This window comes from Rhamphochromis sp. 'chilingali' (assembly GCF_963969265.1).
Source record: "Rhamphochromis sp. 'chilingali' genome assembly, chromosome: 8".
In the NCBI taxonomy this organism is placed as follows: Eukaryota; Metazoa; Chordata; class Actinopteri; order Cichliformes; family Cichlidae; genus Rhamphochromis; species Rhamphochromis sp. 'chilingali'.
In genome coordinates this window covers 8,236,570-8,255,599 of record NC_137935.1, presented here as the reverse complement: position 1 = coordinate 8,255,599, position 19,030 = coordinate 8,236,570, and the positions used below count along the sequence as shown (strand labels likewise).

Genomic DNA, 19,030 nt, shown 5'->3' with positions numbered 1-19,030 from the left:
GTTGCAGTGACGCGCCCGTGAGCTCCGCCGGCCCCCAGCTGTGCCTGAGTGACCGAGCCCCAGGCCGAGAGGCCGGGGGCACCCCACCTCCAAAGGGGGCCCGAGCGAGCCCCAGGCCCCAGGCCCCGACAAGCGGCCGCCAAGGAGTGAGCCGGTGTGTACCCGGACGCCCACCCCCAGACACAAAGAACCACCAACACACCGACACCTGAGGGAGTCCGCCACCGGCAGGGGAAGTGGTGGTGGGTGGAGATAGGCCTCCAAACCTTGGAGGGCCTGAGGTGTCCCCAGAGAGGTGGCGTCTGATACCCAACCTGACATATAGACACAGACATACAGGCACACACAGACACAAACATCCATTCCCACCCTCATGCTCTCATATGCACTCACTCCACACTCAACCAACGTGGAGACAGACATAAAGAGACGCTGTACACACAATCACACTCCCCAAGCGTACTCTACAAACCGGGTCTAGGTACCCTTGCCCCTGGAGGGGGGAATTGCACCCAGACCCAGGTGGTGTTACCCTTTTCCCTGCGGTGGGGAGAGGCAGACCACCCCGACTCCGCAGCAGCAGGGAGGCCCCACACCCTCCCTGCTGTTTTTTCATTTTCTAGTGAGTGCTTACAGGGCCCATCCTTCCTGCACTCTATTTGGTTTATGTACCACTAGGTGGAGTTGGAATCCCTTTGGGATCCCATTGTGTGGAATGGGAAACGCTATCGTGTGGTTCAGATCAGGGTAATTAAAGTTTGGTAAAATAAACTAAAAACTAAAATTAGATGTGAAAAAATGTGTTTAGGTAACAAAATAAGATTAAAAACCAGACTTATGGGAAAAGAAAAAAATAACTGAAATGGTTTTGTGAACTTAGAAGACTAACCAGAATAAAATAAAATATGGGAAAATATGTAGAAAATAGCTTTAGTTTCAGACTTTCTTTGTTTGGTAAAATTTGTTATCAGTTCCCCTGATGAGGCTTTGATGGACTTGTCTATTGAGATTTTGTATTCTTATAAGATGTCTGTCAACTGCTTTCATAAAGGGTTTTTTTTTTTAATCCCCGTGCTGATTTTCCTCAGTTTACCTCTGACATATGCACTCCATACAATAATACTACTTATCTTAACACTGACCAAAAAAAAAGAAGCAATTTTCAAACAAAACAAAACCCGAACTGAAACGAGCAAACCCACTCTGGATACTAAATCTAAATTGAAGTGAAAACAAAAAGTCAAAAATGAAATAAAAATAAAAACAAATTAGAAAATACAAAATGATAACCATTGTTTCAGATGCGATTAAGCTTCTAATTAGCAGTGGCAGTGAAATAAATCAGTGAGTCCCCATGCTGCATAAAGACGTTATAAATACAAAGGAGCAAGTGGAACATGTTACTGTATTTGGTTTGCCAAATGAGAAGCCTGACGGAATAGGACCAGACAATAGAACAGCCACATGTTTGGCTACAGACAGACTTAACCCAAGCCTTGCCCATTACAGTTTGGGCTGAGCAGGATAGGGATACTACAGCCCGTTGAGTCAACAAAACCACAATGATTCACCAACAGTCACACCAGAGCTGGATTATCCAGCTGCTAAAGTTCTTTCAGTAACTTAGAACTCCTAGTGGCTGACATGAGCGCTCCATGGTATCTTTTACCAGATATCTGCCCACGATGTGTTTCACTGAGGAAGCTCAACCCTTATCACGAGGGCACAATGAATCCCCTCTCCAGTGCTCACAGTTCATCCCCCCCCCCCCCCCCCCTGCTTTTTAGAAATAGAAAAAAAAGCACCTCCATAGCATAGATGTGCATGTTTGGAAAAGATACATGTAATGTGATGTATCATAGCAGAGCTGCAACTTCATCATGGTCTGTGTCCTGCAGATAGAAGGGTCTCCCACCACTGGCCATGATGAACCGGGAAGTGTCTTTATGTATTGGTCTTATAAACTGAGGGGTTGGAGGTGTATGAATTTGTCTAAAAGAGTTTATACTGGCTGTCTGAACTTCTGCCACCTCTGAGAATTTAGGATTAACAGTAATAGCTATAAATATAATATAAGTATTTCCTTATGAACATCCAATATGAGTACAAAGACTGAACTCAGACTGAAACTCAGAGGTTTGCAGCAAATGATCACTTGCTTAGTTTCAGTTTACTTCAGTTTACTGAAACTAAGGTGAGCAAACCTATGACTTCCAGTTAATCTCACATGAGTGATATCACAAAGACAGAGGTTGCACGAAGATCAGTGACTAACTAGAAATCAGTCAAGAGGGGAAGCAAAGTTGCAGGAATACTAAGGAGGTGAAGTAAATGTACCGCTCAGTAGTGCAGCAGTGGTAATGCACATAAAGTAAAATTTACAACCAGTGAATTACATGTACAATATTGCTTGGAAAAACATATCTGGAAAATTGAGCTTTGCTATAAGCAAACAAAACTTTCTTCAGTGGAAATAAAAAACATGTTTGGCAGGAACCTGGCCAGGCCTCACACAGGGAAATAATAGCCCAGTTAGTCAAGTATGGACGTGAGGGGAGCAATAATACAGGCATTCATTCAAGGTGTTGGATAGATCAGAGATTGCATCTTAAATCATGTCTTTTAAAAAAATATCCACAAAGATATCCACAAAAATATCCGAGCCTGATTATGATCAAGTGCAAGCTGCCAATACCACACAAGAGGTTTTAAGGAAGAAGAAAAAAGTGAAATTGGGCAAGTATCTTGCCTAACTTCCATACATATCAGATTATTATTATTCAGTATTTAAAAGAGGAAGGTAGACTAACACAGGCCCTGAAGCAAGAAATAATGTCTGGGGAAAAGGAGGAACAGCCTTCAAGAAATATGTGAAACACTGCAAAAGGATATAAACAATCCCGAAAAATGTTCACGTTTGAACAATGAAAAGAGCACCTACTTTTGCAGCAACGAGATATGATTCTCTACACTGCATTGAATCACTTGTAAGTTACTGCAGTCTCTTTTCTCATGCCATGTAAGTGTGTCCTCTACCTGCTGTATTCAAATTTCCTTATAAATTATTTCATTTTTTAAAAGTTTCTTGCCAGTATAATTTTTTATAATATTAAAACAAAAATTGCATTTAAAACCAGAGTTTCAAAGAAATCTAAACAATAAAGCATTGTTTGTTTGCAAGTGCCAGGTATACCTGATTTGTCCACCTCATTTAACTACTGGTGCAAAAGGAAATGAACATGAACAGAGGTTTCCTCTTGCAGGAAGGACGTATGTGCTGTCTCCAACAGACATGTCTGCTGTATAAATGTGCCAGAAAAAAAAAAGAAATAAAAAAGCTGTTTAAATAAATTGTTCAAAACTCCTGCACTTAAGATTGGGTTTGTGAGGTCATTGTGAAAATAGTGTGTCTGCTGCTGTGACTCAGTGGTTTGACTAAAACATACACCGAGAAGGGCAACTATCTACAGTGATTTCCTATCACTTTTGTAACCTGCCACCTTGGTGCAGTGTGTTTGTGAACATTTGGTGACACCTTTTTTGTTGAAGTATGATCAAAACCACAAGGCCCTAGTTTGTTCCTTGCACGCAAGCTGAGCGCCACATATGAAAACATCAGAAAATACCGAGGCGTGCATAGTGATGTAGCATTTCCTTGCTCTCGTTCTAATGTACTCACTTTGAAACGTGCTGTTTCCGGTTTTTCATTATATGCTCGGATCTGTAGTGAAGCTGCACTTCTAGCTATTGTTCAGGCCCTAATCTGAGTTCCCTCACCGATTTTCTTCCTGCTCATCCGGGTGACCTGATAGCAAACAATCCAGAAGCACGTATGTCTGTGTAGGTTGTCAGTCATCCAGGTCATGGTCAAGAAAAGCGACTGGACTTCTTTAAGTTTCTTCAAGATATTTCTTAACTCTCATTTGAGAAGCTTCTTCAGTTCCAAGACCAAATCGTTGACCTGTTATTGATAATGTGCCTCATCACATGACCCAAGGTGTGGTGTGGTGTGGTGTCATTATACACATTATCGTCCAGTACCACCCATTCTTATCAAATGATGCACAAAAGACCTTTCATTATGCCTGGTTGGGAGATTGTCCACACTTCGACCCTCAGCTGCTGTCATCACCCTTGATGAAAAATTGACTTCCTATCTGCCGCTGTCCCTTATTCCCCTTTTGTCTCCCTGTTTTTGTGGCCTCCTTTTTGAACACCCCCAGTTTCACTCAGGAAGAGCTGTGCAGATGCAAGATGACCCAGTGATCTCAGTCTGGCTACTGATGCTTAGAAAGGCATTTTCTGATAGATTCCTCTCTCAGTTTTCTTATTCAGAGCAAACTATCAGAGCAAAAACAGTAATAATAATTTGCTGTTTTACTCTTTGTTTGTTTTATATAAATGTAGCAACGTTTCTGCGCTATAGCTAGTGGACATTTGTAGCCTCAGTGCATAGCAGCAGACCATGAAACCTTCTGTCATGACTCACCCAGTAAAGAGGAGTATTGTTTATTCTTCATGGGGAGCCACTCTTCCTGTTAATAACAAAGCACTTAGGCGCTGCAGTTGGGAGTCTCTTTGCAACTATAAATATGGAAGCTGTCATTGTTATGATTATTTCAAGCCCTTTGCAGTGACCCTCCATTGTCTGTTGCCTGTGTTTTGTAGTGATGTATCAGACAATATGAGACTGGCGTAGCCAAGCAGGGCTTTGTCATGGAGCTGCACAATTCATCAGCTGCTCAAAGTAAAAAGGTCAAGAACAGTTAAATCTGGATCCCGGGTTATGTGAAGTGGGACACTGCTGGCTCCAGGCAGGTTGGAGAGTCATTCGTTGTTATAAATGCTGCTATTGTTCGTAACTTAAACGCCTGTTAACTCCTGATGAGTTGGACCACCTTTAAGTAAGGTCATAGGCTCTGCTGTCTCCTCTCTCATCCTCTCATCAGCCACTGCTAGGCACGTTTGTTCAACCGCTCTTAAATTCGAACATCTATACCAGCCAATCATATGGCAGAAGAACTGTAGGTTTAGGTGTGTAAACGTGGTTTAAATGACCATCTGAAGTTGAAGCTAGCATCTGAATGAGCAAGGAAGGTTATTTAAATTATTTTGAATTTTCAGTTATTTAAATGTGGCATGGTTGCTGGGGCCGGACAGGCTGCTCTGAATATTTTAGAAAATGATGTGGTTTTCCAATTAGAGTTTGGAGAGACTGGTCCAAAATAAACACAAATATATATGCTACCTAAAAATATATAACACTTTTTTATTCTAAGTGCTTTTTATCTAACATTCATACTCCAACAGATGCATCAGAGAGCAACTTGGTGTTAGTATCTTGCCTAGGGATATTTGGCATGCAAACTGAAGCAGCCGAGGATCAAACCACCAACCTCCCAGTTTGTAGATGACATGCTCTACTTCCTGAGCGAAAGCTGACCATGTCCATCCATTTATGGATCACCACAGTGTGCCCATCTTCCGATGACTGCTTCCAGCACAGTCCGTGTCACAAAGCTCAGACCAACTGGTTTGTTGAAGGCAAAAGAGGGGCCGACCCATTATGAGCAAGGTGTCCCTAATACTCACATATTTGCATGTTGCATGTTGCAATCATACATAATGTTTATTATGTGGCTGTTGTTTTGTGCACTGGTCTCCCTTGACAAAAAAGAACAACACTTCTGATATTGCGGAAACAGCACTGTTGAAAAAACACTGTCAAAACAACACCTTCAACAACGCTCTTTTTTTCCACCTCACTGACCTTAACGTGACACTTATGTTTTTGCATACTCTACATCTCTTGAATGAAGCAGCATGTATCACCCACTGCTTAGCCTATATCATGTGACTAACCAAATTGTGAAGATGATTCATTGTGAACACCCACAGTGAAGAGGGCCTCAGACCTATATGTTTGACACTGAATTCGATGAATGAGAAAAATACAAACATTTCTTCAGGCATGAAAAACAACTGATTCCCATAGATTCTCATACACTACTGGACTTTAAAAAATGAATATTATACAAATTACTGACACAACTAAGATACTCTCATTAATCATAGTGATAGAATCACTGTGATCAACAATGGATTTGAATCATATTTGTGTTTTCTTCATAGTTAAGTCTGCAGTTCACAGGAATAGCTTAAAAGGGGAAAAAACTGAGCAGTAATTGCAGCATCATCAGCAAGATTGCAGCCTCTGGTATTTAGTGTTTTTGTTCATTTCATGAACTGCAAAGACACAAATCATACTGATTCAAATATTTTGTCCCAACAGTTCACAAGTCTTTTCATGAAACATTAATAAAGCTTGAAGTTGAATCTGAAGTCAGAATGATTTCCATATAATGCTAGCTGGTGGTGACATACACAGTTTTAGCTAAAACATCTTAAGCTTAGCTTAAGAATGTGCATTCATCTGACTATAGGTAACAATTTTCATTTACCTTTAAATAAGCTTTGGGTTGGCTTTCACATAAAAGTTTTGTTAGCTAAGAAAAACTAAAGTTGGCTTAATGTGTCAAACAGATCCATTCAAGTATGAAAGCACTTCGTGTGAAGTGAAACATTCGTTGCTTTGATTGTGTCAATGTGTGTTATGTAAGTTTAGAATAGTGCAATCTCCTGCACAAATTGGTAAAGAAAGACAGTTAATGGCTAAGCTCTTTTATCAGTCATGTAACTTTGGTGACACATTGCTTGAGTAGTGTTTGCATCAGAGCAAATGTTTTACAATAAGAATGTACTGTTCTGTGTGAGGATTTGCTTAAAAATAGTGGTTGAGATGCATAACAAGAATGCTTCAATGTTTCAGGTTTTCTTGTGTATTTCTTCAGTCTCCACCCATTTCCATAGACAATTTACTTTATTCAAATGATATAAGCCAGCAATGAAGAAGCTAAAGAAAAACTCAGACTAGGCTACTCGTGCAGTGGAAATGTACAACAAGCAGAAATGATCGTGCGCATTATGATGCTTCAGGTCACTATTGTGACCGCTGGAATTATTTTCGTCTCATCTGTCTTTTAGCTTAGGTTAATTGTGTCTCATGTTTCTGAAGCAATGACGATAACCTCAGCAAGATCAATGAGCCTAATTTTCACAATCTGAAGTCAGAATATCTGTTGTCTCCGCAAGATCGCAGCTAAAAAGGGTGTGGAAGCTGTATTTTAAGCTTTCCATGCTAAATTCGATGAGGAACTTGAAATGTTTTTGTATGACAAATGAATCATTGCTAAAAATAATAATAATAATAAAATAAAAAAATAACTCCAACACTTAAACAATAAACCTAACAGGATCTTACTAAGAACTGTACCAATTCTTAGTAATTAAATTTAGCAATTCAGTTCAGCTAAATGTGGAATTGAATAGTGATTTTCTGTGGCTCCAGCACACTAAATTCTGCTGAGGAAGAGAGGGAAGGTATTGTGTGCTCTGAGAGGCTCTGGGGAAATTCCTTATGTGGAACACGGTGACCTCAAAGCTGACCTGTCAGTGTCAGCTTTTATGTGTGGATGTACTGGGGAATGAGCTACAGGGATGTGTTTCGAGAATGCCTACTGAGGTATTTGCAGGGCTATTGATAATAGCAGTGTCATGGTGGATTTCAGGTCAGTATAACTTTTGCAGATCATCTCCTTTTTGCAGCTCTGTTTAGAATTTTGAGTCCTCTCATGGACTGAACCACATAACAAAATTGGTATGGCCCAGATCTGGCCCACACAATGTGCTTACTAAAGGCCCACATACTGCAAAGAATGTGGGCCCTTTAGTGGCCCAGATCTGGTTTGCCAGAGGTGGCCCACACATGGGCCAGCACAAGGGCAGTTGCAGACACACTGGTGGTCCTGTACTGGCCCATGTGTGGACTACCTCTGGCAAACCAGATCTGGGCCACCAAAGGGCCGTCATTCTTTGCGGTATGTGGGCCATGTGTAAGTTGTGTGCAGCCACGGGCCAGTTGCAGACACACTGGTGGCCCTGTGCTGGCCCAGAACAGTTTCAGCTCTGGACCCAGATGTCAGCCTAGTTTGTACCTTCAAGTCATGTAATAACAACATGTGCCGGAACATAATAGTGCAAAATAAACATGACGAAACTCTGTTCAGACAGTGAATGGCTGAATTCTTATATAGCGCTTTTTTACTCTCCCGGATTACTCAAAGTGCTCTATATAACATGCCATATTCACCCAATCACACACTTTCTCTAAACTGAGTGCTTCCTAACTACATTCATACACATTCACACTCTTGACATGCAGACTGGAGCAGCATTTGAAACGTTGGCTACCATATCATTATAGTATTGCAACATAGCATTTGAGTCTTCTAACTAAAATAATAAAATAGGAACATAAATAGTGCCATCATTGTCAGACCTGGCCCACGTCTGGTTGACATACACCCTGCCATGACACCAGTCAGTCAGCAGTGCCAGCTTGATGCCGGATTCAGGCCAGACCTGTTTTCTATGAGCCTGGGCAACATACACCAAACCACAAACAATTTATTTTTTAAAAAGCTCACAGATATTAGGACATTCACACCAGTGATGAGCACATGCAATCTTCTTACCACAGCTGTTAGTGTATAGCAGGGCTCTCAATTTCACAAACTTGTGAAAAAAAAAGTAACCATATGCTTCTTAAAAAAATGTTCCAAACTAAATAAACCTGTTACTACAAAAAGCTAAATAAACTAATATATGTTCAATCTATAGAATGTACTATGAAATTCAATAATGTGCTGATAAGTATACATACAGAAGATTAAAGGAAATGAAAGATGCACATGATGAACAAATGACATCACCCACAGGTTTGTGGGCTGTTTTTTTTTTTTTTTTAACTTAGACTTCCAGTTTTGCAATGAGAGTACAGTGTGCCAAGTTTGCAAGCTGATTAGTAAGTTGCATCCATAGAATACATGGATGCATGGCACAGATGTGCTCCAGATACCTGCTAATTAGTACCAGTAACTCTAATGAATTAGCTGAGGTGAAGCCTAGCAGACAGCTAAATACCTAGTTAGCGTGCACCTGTCGCTTAGCAGGCCACCTGAATAATGAAAATTTGTTTTATGTCTGCTCTAAATTTGGGCATATGTGCAGTCACTCATTTTGGAGCCTTCCTCAAATAGTAGGCTGAGGAACTAAAGTTTCTTGTATGTGATTGCTTGCTTTATTCGTGAACCGCAGAGGTTGCTTCACTTCACTGACAGAATTTAAAAGGACAGAGCTACTATTATTTTTTAAAATTGTAATGCTTTAGGAAAACTTTGCTTTTTCTAACAGAAAATTATAGTTTGCAACAGTTAAAAAAAAGGATTCAATAACGACATGAAATCATTTTGAATGTCTTTAAGTGCACATTATTATTTGCTATATGGGCACTTTAAAAGTACATACAGTCTTGTGTGTGGCATGGCCCAGTGACCTTTACTTTCTCCCACAAGATAGTCAGTTGCAACAGTAAGCAGTTTCCTTTGGTTAGAAGCTGTAGGTGGGGATTAATGCCTTTACACTGACTGATCAGACATTGTCCGTGCCCCCAGAAGTCACCAGGGGAAGGTCTTCCAGCAAAGGAAACCCAAACTTATCCCATCAAGCAGAACACACCCAGTGTTAATGTCTTGTTTATCGTTCTCAAAGACACTGTAACACCATGTTAGATCAGGCTTAAGACACAAAGGCTGAAAATTGAATGTTTTGTTACAGCTTACATGTATGTGCACTTATTGCATGGGAAAGGGACAAACTTTACTGAGCTTTAGAGGCAGTAGGGTGTGTCCAAGATATTAATCTGTCAGCCCAAACTATGAAATACTTGATTGTCACCAACCAGTCTAAGCAAGTGATTTAATGTTTACAGGAATTTCCAGGTGATTTTGCAAGGATTTTGTCAGAATGTTAACCCTTCCCAAAAATGTCTCTTGTCCTGCTGGGACTTGCTTCTGGTCTTACAGGAAATTGAACTGTGGCTTCATTTCTAATGTATTTCAACATTTTTTAAGGGACCATCACACTTCCACCAGCATCTTCCCACACATAGAAACAAAAAAGTAAAGAAATGTAGTAACAGAATTTGCTAACCCTTTCGTATTCTCTCAAACCTCCTGGCATGGTTTTCCCAGTTTGAGCAATAGAGTTTTGTTGTCCATGAATCATCTTGCATCAGGGTTCCTGCCACCTGTACTAATGCAAAACAAGCTGCAACAGGCTGTATTCATTCCTAGAGGTAGACTCATGCAGTCATTAAAGACAAGAACAGTGATGTGACTTGTGCACACGCTTTCAGTTAAATCCAGTCGAATTGTCTCTATTTAATTTCCTGCCTTCATTCCTGAAATATACGGGAGACCAGATTGAACTTTCCTCCCCTAATGAGCCAAATGCTATTTGTGCTACATGTTTTGCTAGACACCATGGTACCCTGACGAAGGGAGTGTTTTATCAACATGCTGGTCATGCTTTGTTTCATTCCCAAGACGTTACTGCCAAGACATTATTCAACCAAAAGCTGATTTGGACACAGAACTCCTCCAAGGGTTGATAACGCCTGTTTATAGTCCAAGGTGACAAGAGAGTGAAGGAAGATAATTTCTGTCTGGTTATTTAGCCTGCTTGCCTGCCTCCCTGCACACACTGTACTCATTCCACATTTGGTTATTAGTTAAGTGCTGCTTCTGATTTTAGATAAGTGAGTGAAGTTCTTGTGTAGTTATGAGTAACATTCTTTTTTTTCAAACCACATCCTGGCAACTCATTAGCTAAAACTTTGCTTTTATTACCATCTCCTTCCCAGGCAGGAAAAATGCCTTGAAGACAAGTAGCCTGGTGCCCACCCCACCTTCTCTTATAATGATGATAATGCCAATTTTCCAAGAAAAAAAGCAAACCAAGATGAGTTTGAAAATATAAAATATGATATATATGGTATATGAGGCTGATTCAGAGAGAATTGTGGGAAACTGGAGTAGATACAACAGGCAGTGTCCATATCACGACAGCGACTTCCTTTTTAAATGTTTCCTGTAAGACATGCAGGGGGGAAAACGGCTGATGATCCTCAACAGAGACCCTCTTTCCTCACATCCATTTAGTCACTGTCATGTGACAACTTCACCCAAATCTCACTACAACCCCACCCAAAAAGCACACACACACACATACACACAGTGAAGCCTCTGTAGGTGTCTGAGCAGAAATGACTCTCAAAACAGACTGAGAGAACATCAACACAGCCCCTTCAGAGGATTATTTTAAAAACAGTTGGATTTCTCACATGGGAACATGAACCTAAAGCTAAAGTGTAGATCCAGACTCGTTTTTGTCTCTACTAAGACTTGCAGTTTGACATTAACTGTAATGACCCTGATGCAGGCAGTACAACAGCCCAAACATTGTTGCTGTTTTGTATGACCTTGGACGATACCACTAGTCCTAAATTACTTGTTTACATTATGGTATCTCTACTTTATGGTAAATGTGAAAACTTGTCAAACTTTCTTTGCACGTTACAGTCTAAGACTCAGTGGTACTGCTATTGATGCATTATCTTTGCATCAATGGCATAAGAAACTCACAGGTCACACTGCAGTATGCTTTGACGAATGCTCCCATGCAAAATTACCAGAGCAATCCTGAACAGTTTGTGTTGACAAGCAGTGCCGTGTCTGTGTTTTCTCATCCTGCAGCCTGCTGGGAAGGAGAGGTCAAGCTGATTAGATAACTGCTGTGGAGAGGATCCTGCTGGGATCATGTGAGGGGTTTAATCCCTGACACAGTGACTTTGCACCGGCGTTTGACTTTTTTTCTTATACACAACCCATGAGATTAAGCAGCATGCTTAGAAATTTTCAATAAAATGGCAAGTTGCACCAGTCACTGATACAGAAAGACAAAGGTGTGAAGCAATGTGCAAAATGTATGCTTATAAAAATATGAGACGTTTAAATCAGGTTTAAATATGTTACTTCCTGTATGGCTTCCTACATCACTGTTCTATCTGTGCTGACCTTTGCTTCGTCTATCAAGTGCTGTGAAAACCTGATGGTTAGAGTGCATTAGCTAATTACACAACCTTATACAGTCATGCACAGTGACAGATCCATAACGTGCCATTGTGGTTTTTTGACTGTTACAATGTTGCTCAGTAAGCATGTGGTCATGTGTTCATGATGACGGCCTTCTGCGTAGATACTTGTTTGTCTTCATAACATCCCAGGTTTTTAATCCTGGCCTTGACTCAGTCACATGGCCTCAAAAGCGGAGATGGGGTATGGGGCGTATAAATAAAGTGCAGTCGACTGACCTTCGAATTCAGGCTATGTCAATAAAGTTAGGGGGCTGTGTGCTGGCTGTTCTCACATGCTGTGCGTGCTCCTCGCTCATGTCTTATCATCGGTGCAGTTGCTCACAGCAAGACTGAGCATGTGTGAAAAATATTTCACAGGCTTTGTATTTACACAAATGTGTGAGCGATTATTTGTTATGCTGCCTGGCTGGTAGAAATGTAATCTCATGTTGAACAAAGACATCCTGATTCACTGTACAAATTGCACGATTCTGTGGCAGACCTCTGGGTTGTATTATAGTCACTTTGTGCCCTTGTAGATGAGGAAAATAAAATGTTCCAAGATGATAAAATGTAATCTCTATTTAACTTTAAAAAAGCCTAAATGGCATTCGTTGAACCCCTGTTGATCCTCTTACAGTGTTTAAACATTGATCATTTTGGCACACACAAGCTTTGATGTTCTTAATGCTTCTGAATACAACATTTCCTTGTATTTCTTTTACAAGTTGTTTGGTGACAAATTTTAAGAGTATGTTTTTGTCAGTTAGCAACAAAAACACTTCTTCTTTTTACCGATCTCCAAAAGACTTTCTGCTTCCACAATTGTACAACCTCTTTGCGTGCAAGACTAATCCTCGAAACATTTTTAGCAACAAGAGGTTTTGCTCTGTTTTGCTTGGTGCAGGATGCTACAACAGTTTTTAACTTTTTAGTCACCACTGGAACTGGAACTGGAAGTCCGATGTCACGACAGTTAAATGCAAATAAGCGTGTAATGTGCCAGTAACATATTTGTATATTCCGGAGCTGCCACGTTTAACAATACAAACCACAGAAATTTTAGCATTAAGAGCATGTTGTTGATTCAAATGACAAAAAGTTTCAGATGCAATCATTTGTTTTAGGTATTACATAACTTTTATTCATTGCTGTGGCATGAGTGCAGCATGAGGAACTCAGTCAGTGCATTTAAGGTCATTAAAGACATCGAGTCCAAACATGAAATACCAGCCAAACACAACAGGGCGCTTATGTGATCTATCTGTACATTTAAAGAAAAAAAAAGCCCTGCACATTTATAGCTTGATATACCTTTATGTTAATTAAATAGATAACAGTCTAAAGTTAGCACCACAACTTACCACGGAAATGTACACAAGCATATGAAGCAGTCAGTTTCATAACTGTCCTGCTGTTCAGTGATCACTTTCCCTTAAACGTCATAGACGACTTTAATTGTGCTTTACATAATTACATTTCACTCCACAGGAAATGAAAATTAGAAAGTAGTAACATTAAAACCACAGTTGTGAAAAAGTTCATATGTTAATACTGCAAAACAGAGGCTGTGAAGACCAGATCCGGACATTTGCCCTGAGACTAAAACAGATAAAGCGCTCAACGAAACAAAAAAACAACAAAAAATCAGATCTGTCTTTTTTTTTAATGGATGGATGAGTTTTATCTTTTACCCTGGACGTAGCGACCCCATTTTCACACTGAAGACTCACCGTGAAAGACTTTAGCTTTTAGATGACTTAGACTACACTGCAGATTGGTGGTGGATTCTGAGTGCAGAGCCTCAGAGAACTTGCTGTCATATTTACAAGTGGTCTGAGACTTCCTCTTGAAGCTATTCTGAATGGTCTCTGAGGTGAAGTAATAAACAATGGGATCAAAGCAGCAGTTGGATACAGCAATGCAGAGGGCTACTGGATAGATGGTTCGAACCACCGACTCCTCATAACAGCCTCCTAAAATTTTAGTACGGACTAGAGCATAGAAAACCAGGTTTACATTGTAGGGGATGAAACAAAAACAGAAAATAGTAAGGTGCACGATTATCATACGCAGGATCTTTTTCTTGTTCATGTTCCCACCACGGCTGATAGTTTGGGGACGGCGCAGAGTCTGTAACACCATGATGGAGCAAAATACGTTGAGTAGCAAGGGGATGAGGAAGCCTACTGTCTCTATGAAAATCACCACTTTAGAGAGGGATGATTTCCACTGCTTGGATGAGAAATTCTCAAAGCAGTAAGTGGCATTTCCTTTTTCATTTGAGGTGGTATCCAACAAGAATCCTGTGGGGATACTGCCTGAAAGCACCAGCACCCATACACCAACACATACTATTTTAGCATTGCGCTTGGTCCTGAGCGTCCTTGAGCGAAAGGGGTGCACAATGGCCAAAAACCTGTCCACGCTAATGCAGGTGAGGAAGAGAATACTGCCATACATGTTGGTGTAGAAAAGTGACACAGACAATTTACAGAGAATCCCTCCAAAAGGCCAGTTCTGGTTGATGAAATAGAAGACCCGTAGCGGCAGGGTGAAGACAAACAGAAGGTCAGACAATACCAAGTTTATCATGTAGGTTGTGGTCTCATTCCTCATTTTCAGAGAGCAGGAGAATATATAGATGGCCACAACGTTGGTGATAAGTCCAACAACAAATACAATGCTGAAGACCGTACTGTATAGTGGATATTTGAACCCATCATTCTTGATGCATGAGTTGGATATTGAAGAGTTGTTGTACATTATCATTATCAGTTTTAAGATTGCAGGGATGGGAAGTGTTTGTTATGCAATAGCTCTTCAGGGAAAGGTATTTCCAGCACGATCAACTGACCATGAATGAATTATGAAGAAGAGAACAGTTCAGTACTGAGAGATGCTCAATCCATTAGAGCAACTTTTTTTTTTTTTTGTTCAACACGGCGGTGCATATTGCTGCATGTTTCCCTCCCTTTTCTGGATGTTATTTCGGGGGTTACCTCAGTTGAAAAGACCCCTCCCAGAGGACAGAGATCCAGGCTGGAGTGTCTTCCCCTCCCCCTGCCCTGTCTCTCGGCCAGACAGCACCCCACAAGTTAGAGGGTTAGCTTTACTTACTCAGATAAATCAGTCACATGAATGTGCCACCTTTTTGCTCTCAAGGTCCCAAATAATCACGAGCTGCTCAATCCACAAAGAGAGAAATGGGAAATCCACATTCAGGTCCATTAGAGAAGTGACCTCATGGCAGGATTCTTGTTCTTTGTCAAAACCCAGCCTTGTGGTTTTGTTCTTCTCAGCTCCGAATCAGTGAAGTCGTCATAAGCTTTCCATCTCCCACATGGTCATGACCACAAATGACCATGGTTCTTTCCAAGCAGAGCTCTCAGCGTGACAATTCAATGTGTTTTTGTCTTCTGTCTGCCCTCAGTTTCTCTTTCCTTTCCCTTCTTTGTTTTACTAACCTAGTTGCTCAACCAGTATCTCTCTCACTCCTCTTCATACAGCCTCGGGGTCTTTTGCTCACCACTCATCACACCACTCAGGCTCGACTACTCCTTTGTACCCGGCAGTTTTTTGCAGTTTGGGTAGAAGAGAGAGAAGCTGTAGTAACTCCTCCCACTGCCTCTGGTCCTCCTACTCCTTTGTCTGCTTTTACAGTCAACCACATAAACAGAAGTGCATTGAGAGGAAACTTAATTTAAAAAATGAGCTCATAGTTACTCTAAAATACTGTCACAGAATTTGAAACACAGATCACTGAAATACATTTAAAAGAAAAGGTTCAAGTTTTTCTCTTGACCCGTTTTTCAGTAAAATGTTAAGCTTGTAATTGCTGAATATTTGTTTTTGTAAAAGCACATAAAAATTTTCATCTATTGAGACAAGAAAAATAGGTAAAATATTTGCTTTCTACAAATGGGTTACATGTTTGGATAATAAAATATGTCACGCTGTACAACATAGGCTACAACATGTCTACAGCTAAAAATACTGCACTTCACCTCCTCTCATCACTACCTACTTTGAAATTGAGTTGGGATGTTGGAAACACTTTTTTTTTTTTTAGCTTAATAAGAGCTATTACTTTTGTTATTGTAACACTTTACTGCTAATATACTTTTTCATTTTAAAAAGGCTTGATTTTATTATTTTTCCCCTCATTAGTTAAGCTGTTAATAACAGCAGGAGGCCAAAAGTGCCTGAGAAGTTCTCTGAAACCCCACAGGGTCTCCACTCATCTGACAGAAAGTATGGGAAAATTCAGCTGTCTTCTTCTTGTTTGTGACGACCTGTGTGGGCAGCTAAAGCTTCTGCTGAAGAACCGATTTTTATTTTCAAAAGGACATTAGTAATGAGGACGAACAGAAAGCTCTCCTTCTGTTCAGCAGGGTTTTTTTCTCCTGCCCCTGTCACTCCATGGACACAACCTTCTCTTCTTGGGGCATTCTGGCTATCCTTTTGCAGTAACTCTCTCCTTGGCAGTCAGTAAAAAACATTGGGGTATGTGTTGTGAATGAAGTAGCTTAGTACGGGGGAATGTGCAGTTTAGAACTGTTCTCAGGCAACTTAACCCTTGTATGGTGTTCGGGTCTGTGAGACCCGTGTTCAGTTTTTTTCAAAAGAAAAATTAAACAATTAATTATTTTTTCACGTGTAAATGTGTTGTGTCTTTCCACTCACTCCACTTGATTATAACTGATTTATTTATAACATTTTATATAAAAGAAAAACGAGAAGCACATTAATTCATAAATGTGATCTAACAAAGGTAAAGGGAAAAAATTAACCATGTTTGCTGTTCATATGTCTTGTAATTGGGATGAAGTAAACATCTGTTGAGTAATTTAACATGACCCATGAACACTGGCTGAGTAACAAAAATACGAACACCACACAAGGGTTAAAAGAGTTCTCAGCCCCTTGATCAGGCCTGTGGTGAGCAAATGCTATAAACCCTTTGAGTCTATTTGTGTTGGCTTCTACTGTGTCAAATAGGAAACTGAGTACCTGGTTAGTTTTCCTGCCAGTAAACAAATGCTTGTCTGTGAGATCAAGCAACTGTTTTTCTGCCAGATGTACTCTTTGTAATTCAAAACACTCAGGCAAAGATAAGATAACCTACTTCGCTCGTTACTGTTACCATAACATTTTCCTGATATTACTGACAAAAACATGACCCAGAACCCAAAGATGGTTAATTTAGACTTGAGAGCTACCAAAAATAGTCCAACAAGAGGTTGTTTTATGGCTCAGCGTGCGTCTCTTTGTCAGCCTACCACAAAGCAAACATGATCAAGGCTAGAATGCAATGTGCGAGAAAATAGAAAAACCTGTACTATTGTCTTTCCCTCTCAAAGTTGTTCCATGGAGCACATAAAAACAAGCTCTTCACATGCAAGTATGTGGTCACTAAACAAAAACATGCGCCTGAAATCCCTGGACTGTTAAATTTCTCACAATGCCAGGAAATTGTCTGGCACCCCCAAGGCCAAGTCTTCAAATAAAAGCAGTTTTATGACACGTGTTGTTGTTGTATAATGTGGTCAGGAGTAGCAATGACAACCACATGTTGTAAAAAAAAAAAAAAAAAAAAATTAAATACCACTTGAATTTATTTTTTAACTGTCTATCACATCACGTCACAAGCCTAAAGTCTGTGTGAATCAAAAGATAGAGACTAGGGCTCACTTCAGTGACGTTTAAATATCATTAAATTGCTGTATCATTTTAGAATACATTGAAAACAATGATCCAAATCAGAAAGCCTGGCCACGTTTTAATTCAAAGTCTTTAAAAAATATCTAAAATAACACATTTTGTAAGCCACAAAACTTTGTTTCTGAGTTCCTCAAGATGAAAAGAGAGCAATCCAAAAGAAAATAATGTCTAATGTCTCAGCAAGAGCGCATTCTGATGAGTGGCTAGTCTGAGAGTGAAACGGCTTTCATCTAATTGTGTTCCACTCTCTCTCTGGAAACAGGGACTTTACAAACGCTGTGATGCCATCTACAAGTACGTTAAACCACAGCAGAACTGCAGTGGATATACACAAACCACTGACGCATCCCAGCACAACAAACCTGAACAAGTACACAATCATTCTGTCACATTAAAAACATATTTTTTGAAACTGTTTTAAAACCTTTTTTTCAAGACAAATGTCTTATCAGGCTAAGTGGATGATCAAAGCACGCCCAGAAAGAAGTTTCCCCAGTGCCTGCATGATGTAAGTGAAATATATGGTAATTACAACTTCATTATCATAATCGTCATCTTTTTGGGAAATTTTTTTCTTCCTACGTATGCTGAACCATGCCAGCTTTGATATTAGAATACACAGTTTGCAGTAGGTCTGTGGCAGAATGAAGGGCAGCATGCTCCCCCACGCAGCCTTATCAGCTAAAGCTTTCGTCTACTTTGTAAAACAAGTACTTCCCACCCACCAACCCCTGCCCTCACTGAAACTTAGTGGCCTGTACTGTACTGAAAAAATAAAGTCATTGTAACCCATGTCTTTTTTTTTAAGTTAGCAGTCTTTCTAGTGCTAAATTTATAATCTCAAACCGTCAAGCTTTATACATATGCAATATGCAGCAGAATATGAAGTGACAGTGAACAACTTGCATATAAAAGCGTTTGAGGCTTGATTGTTTATCAACCAACCTACAGCTCTTCATTAACCGCCACATGCTGAATCCAGCACAGTGTCACATGCAATCACTGTATGTCCTAAATTTAACTAAACAGTGTTGCATGCAAGAAAACTGCAAGTACGAGTATTAAAGAGATTCAAAAACCAGTATTACTGGGGTCCTGACATTGTATGAACTAAGTAACACTCTCAGCAGTGCACAGAGATTTTATTTGCCATTTTCAATTTTCTGTGTTTTTATTCATTTGCAAACCTCATAGCCATCTCCCATTACTGGG

General features: G+C 40.1%; 1 protein-coding gene across 1 annotated transcript; it reads right to left on the bottom strand.

Annotated features, from left to right (window-relative positions):
• Window positions 1-13,211: 13,211 nt before the first annotated feature.
• LOC308400471 (lysophosphatidic acid receptor 6-like) lies at window positions 13,212-15,677 on the bottom strand. Its single transcript, XM_080888196.1, has one exon. It carries the CDS (start codon window positions 14,864-14,866, stop codon window positions 13,811-13,813), a length of 1,056 nt encoding a protein of 351 aa, XP_080744322.1. The 5' UTR covers window positions 14,867-15,677; the 3' UTR covers window positions 13,212-13,810.
• Window positions 15,678-19,030: the final 3,353 nt, after the last annotated feature.

Coding starts and splice junctions, on each gene's coding strand:
- LOC308400471 (XM_080888196.1), bottom strand. CDS start 14,866: ATGATAATGTACAACAACTCTTCAATATCCAACTCATGCATCAAGAAT.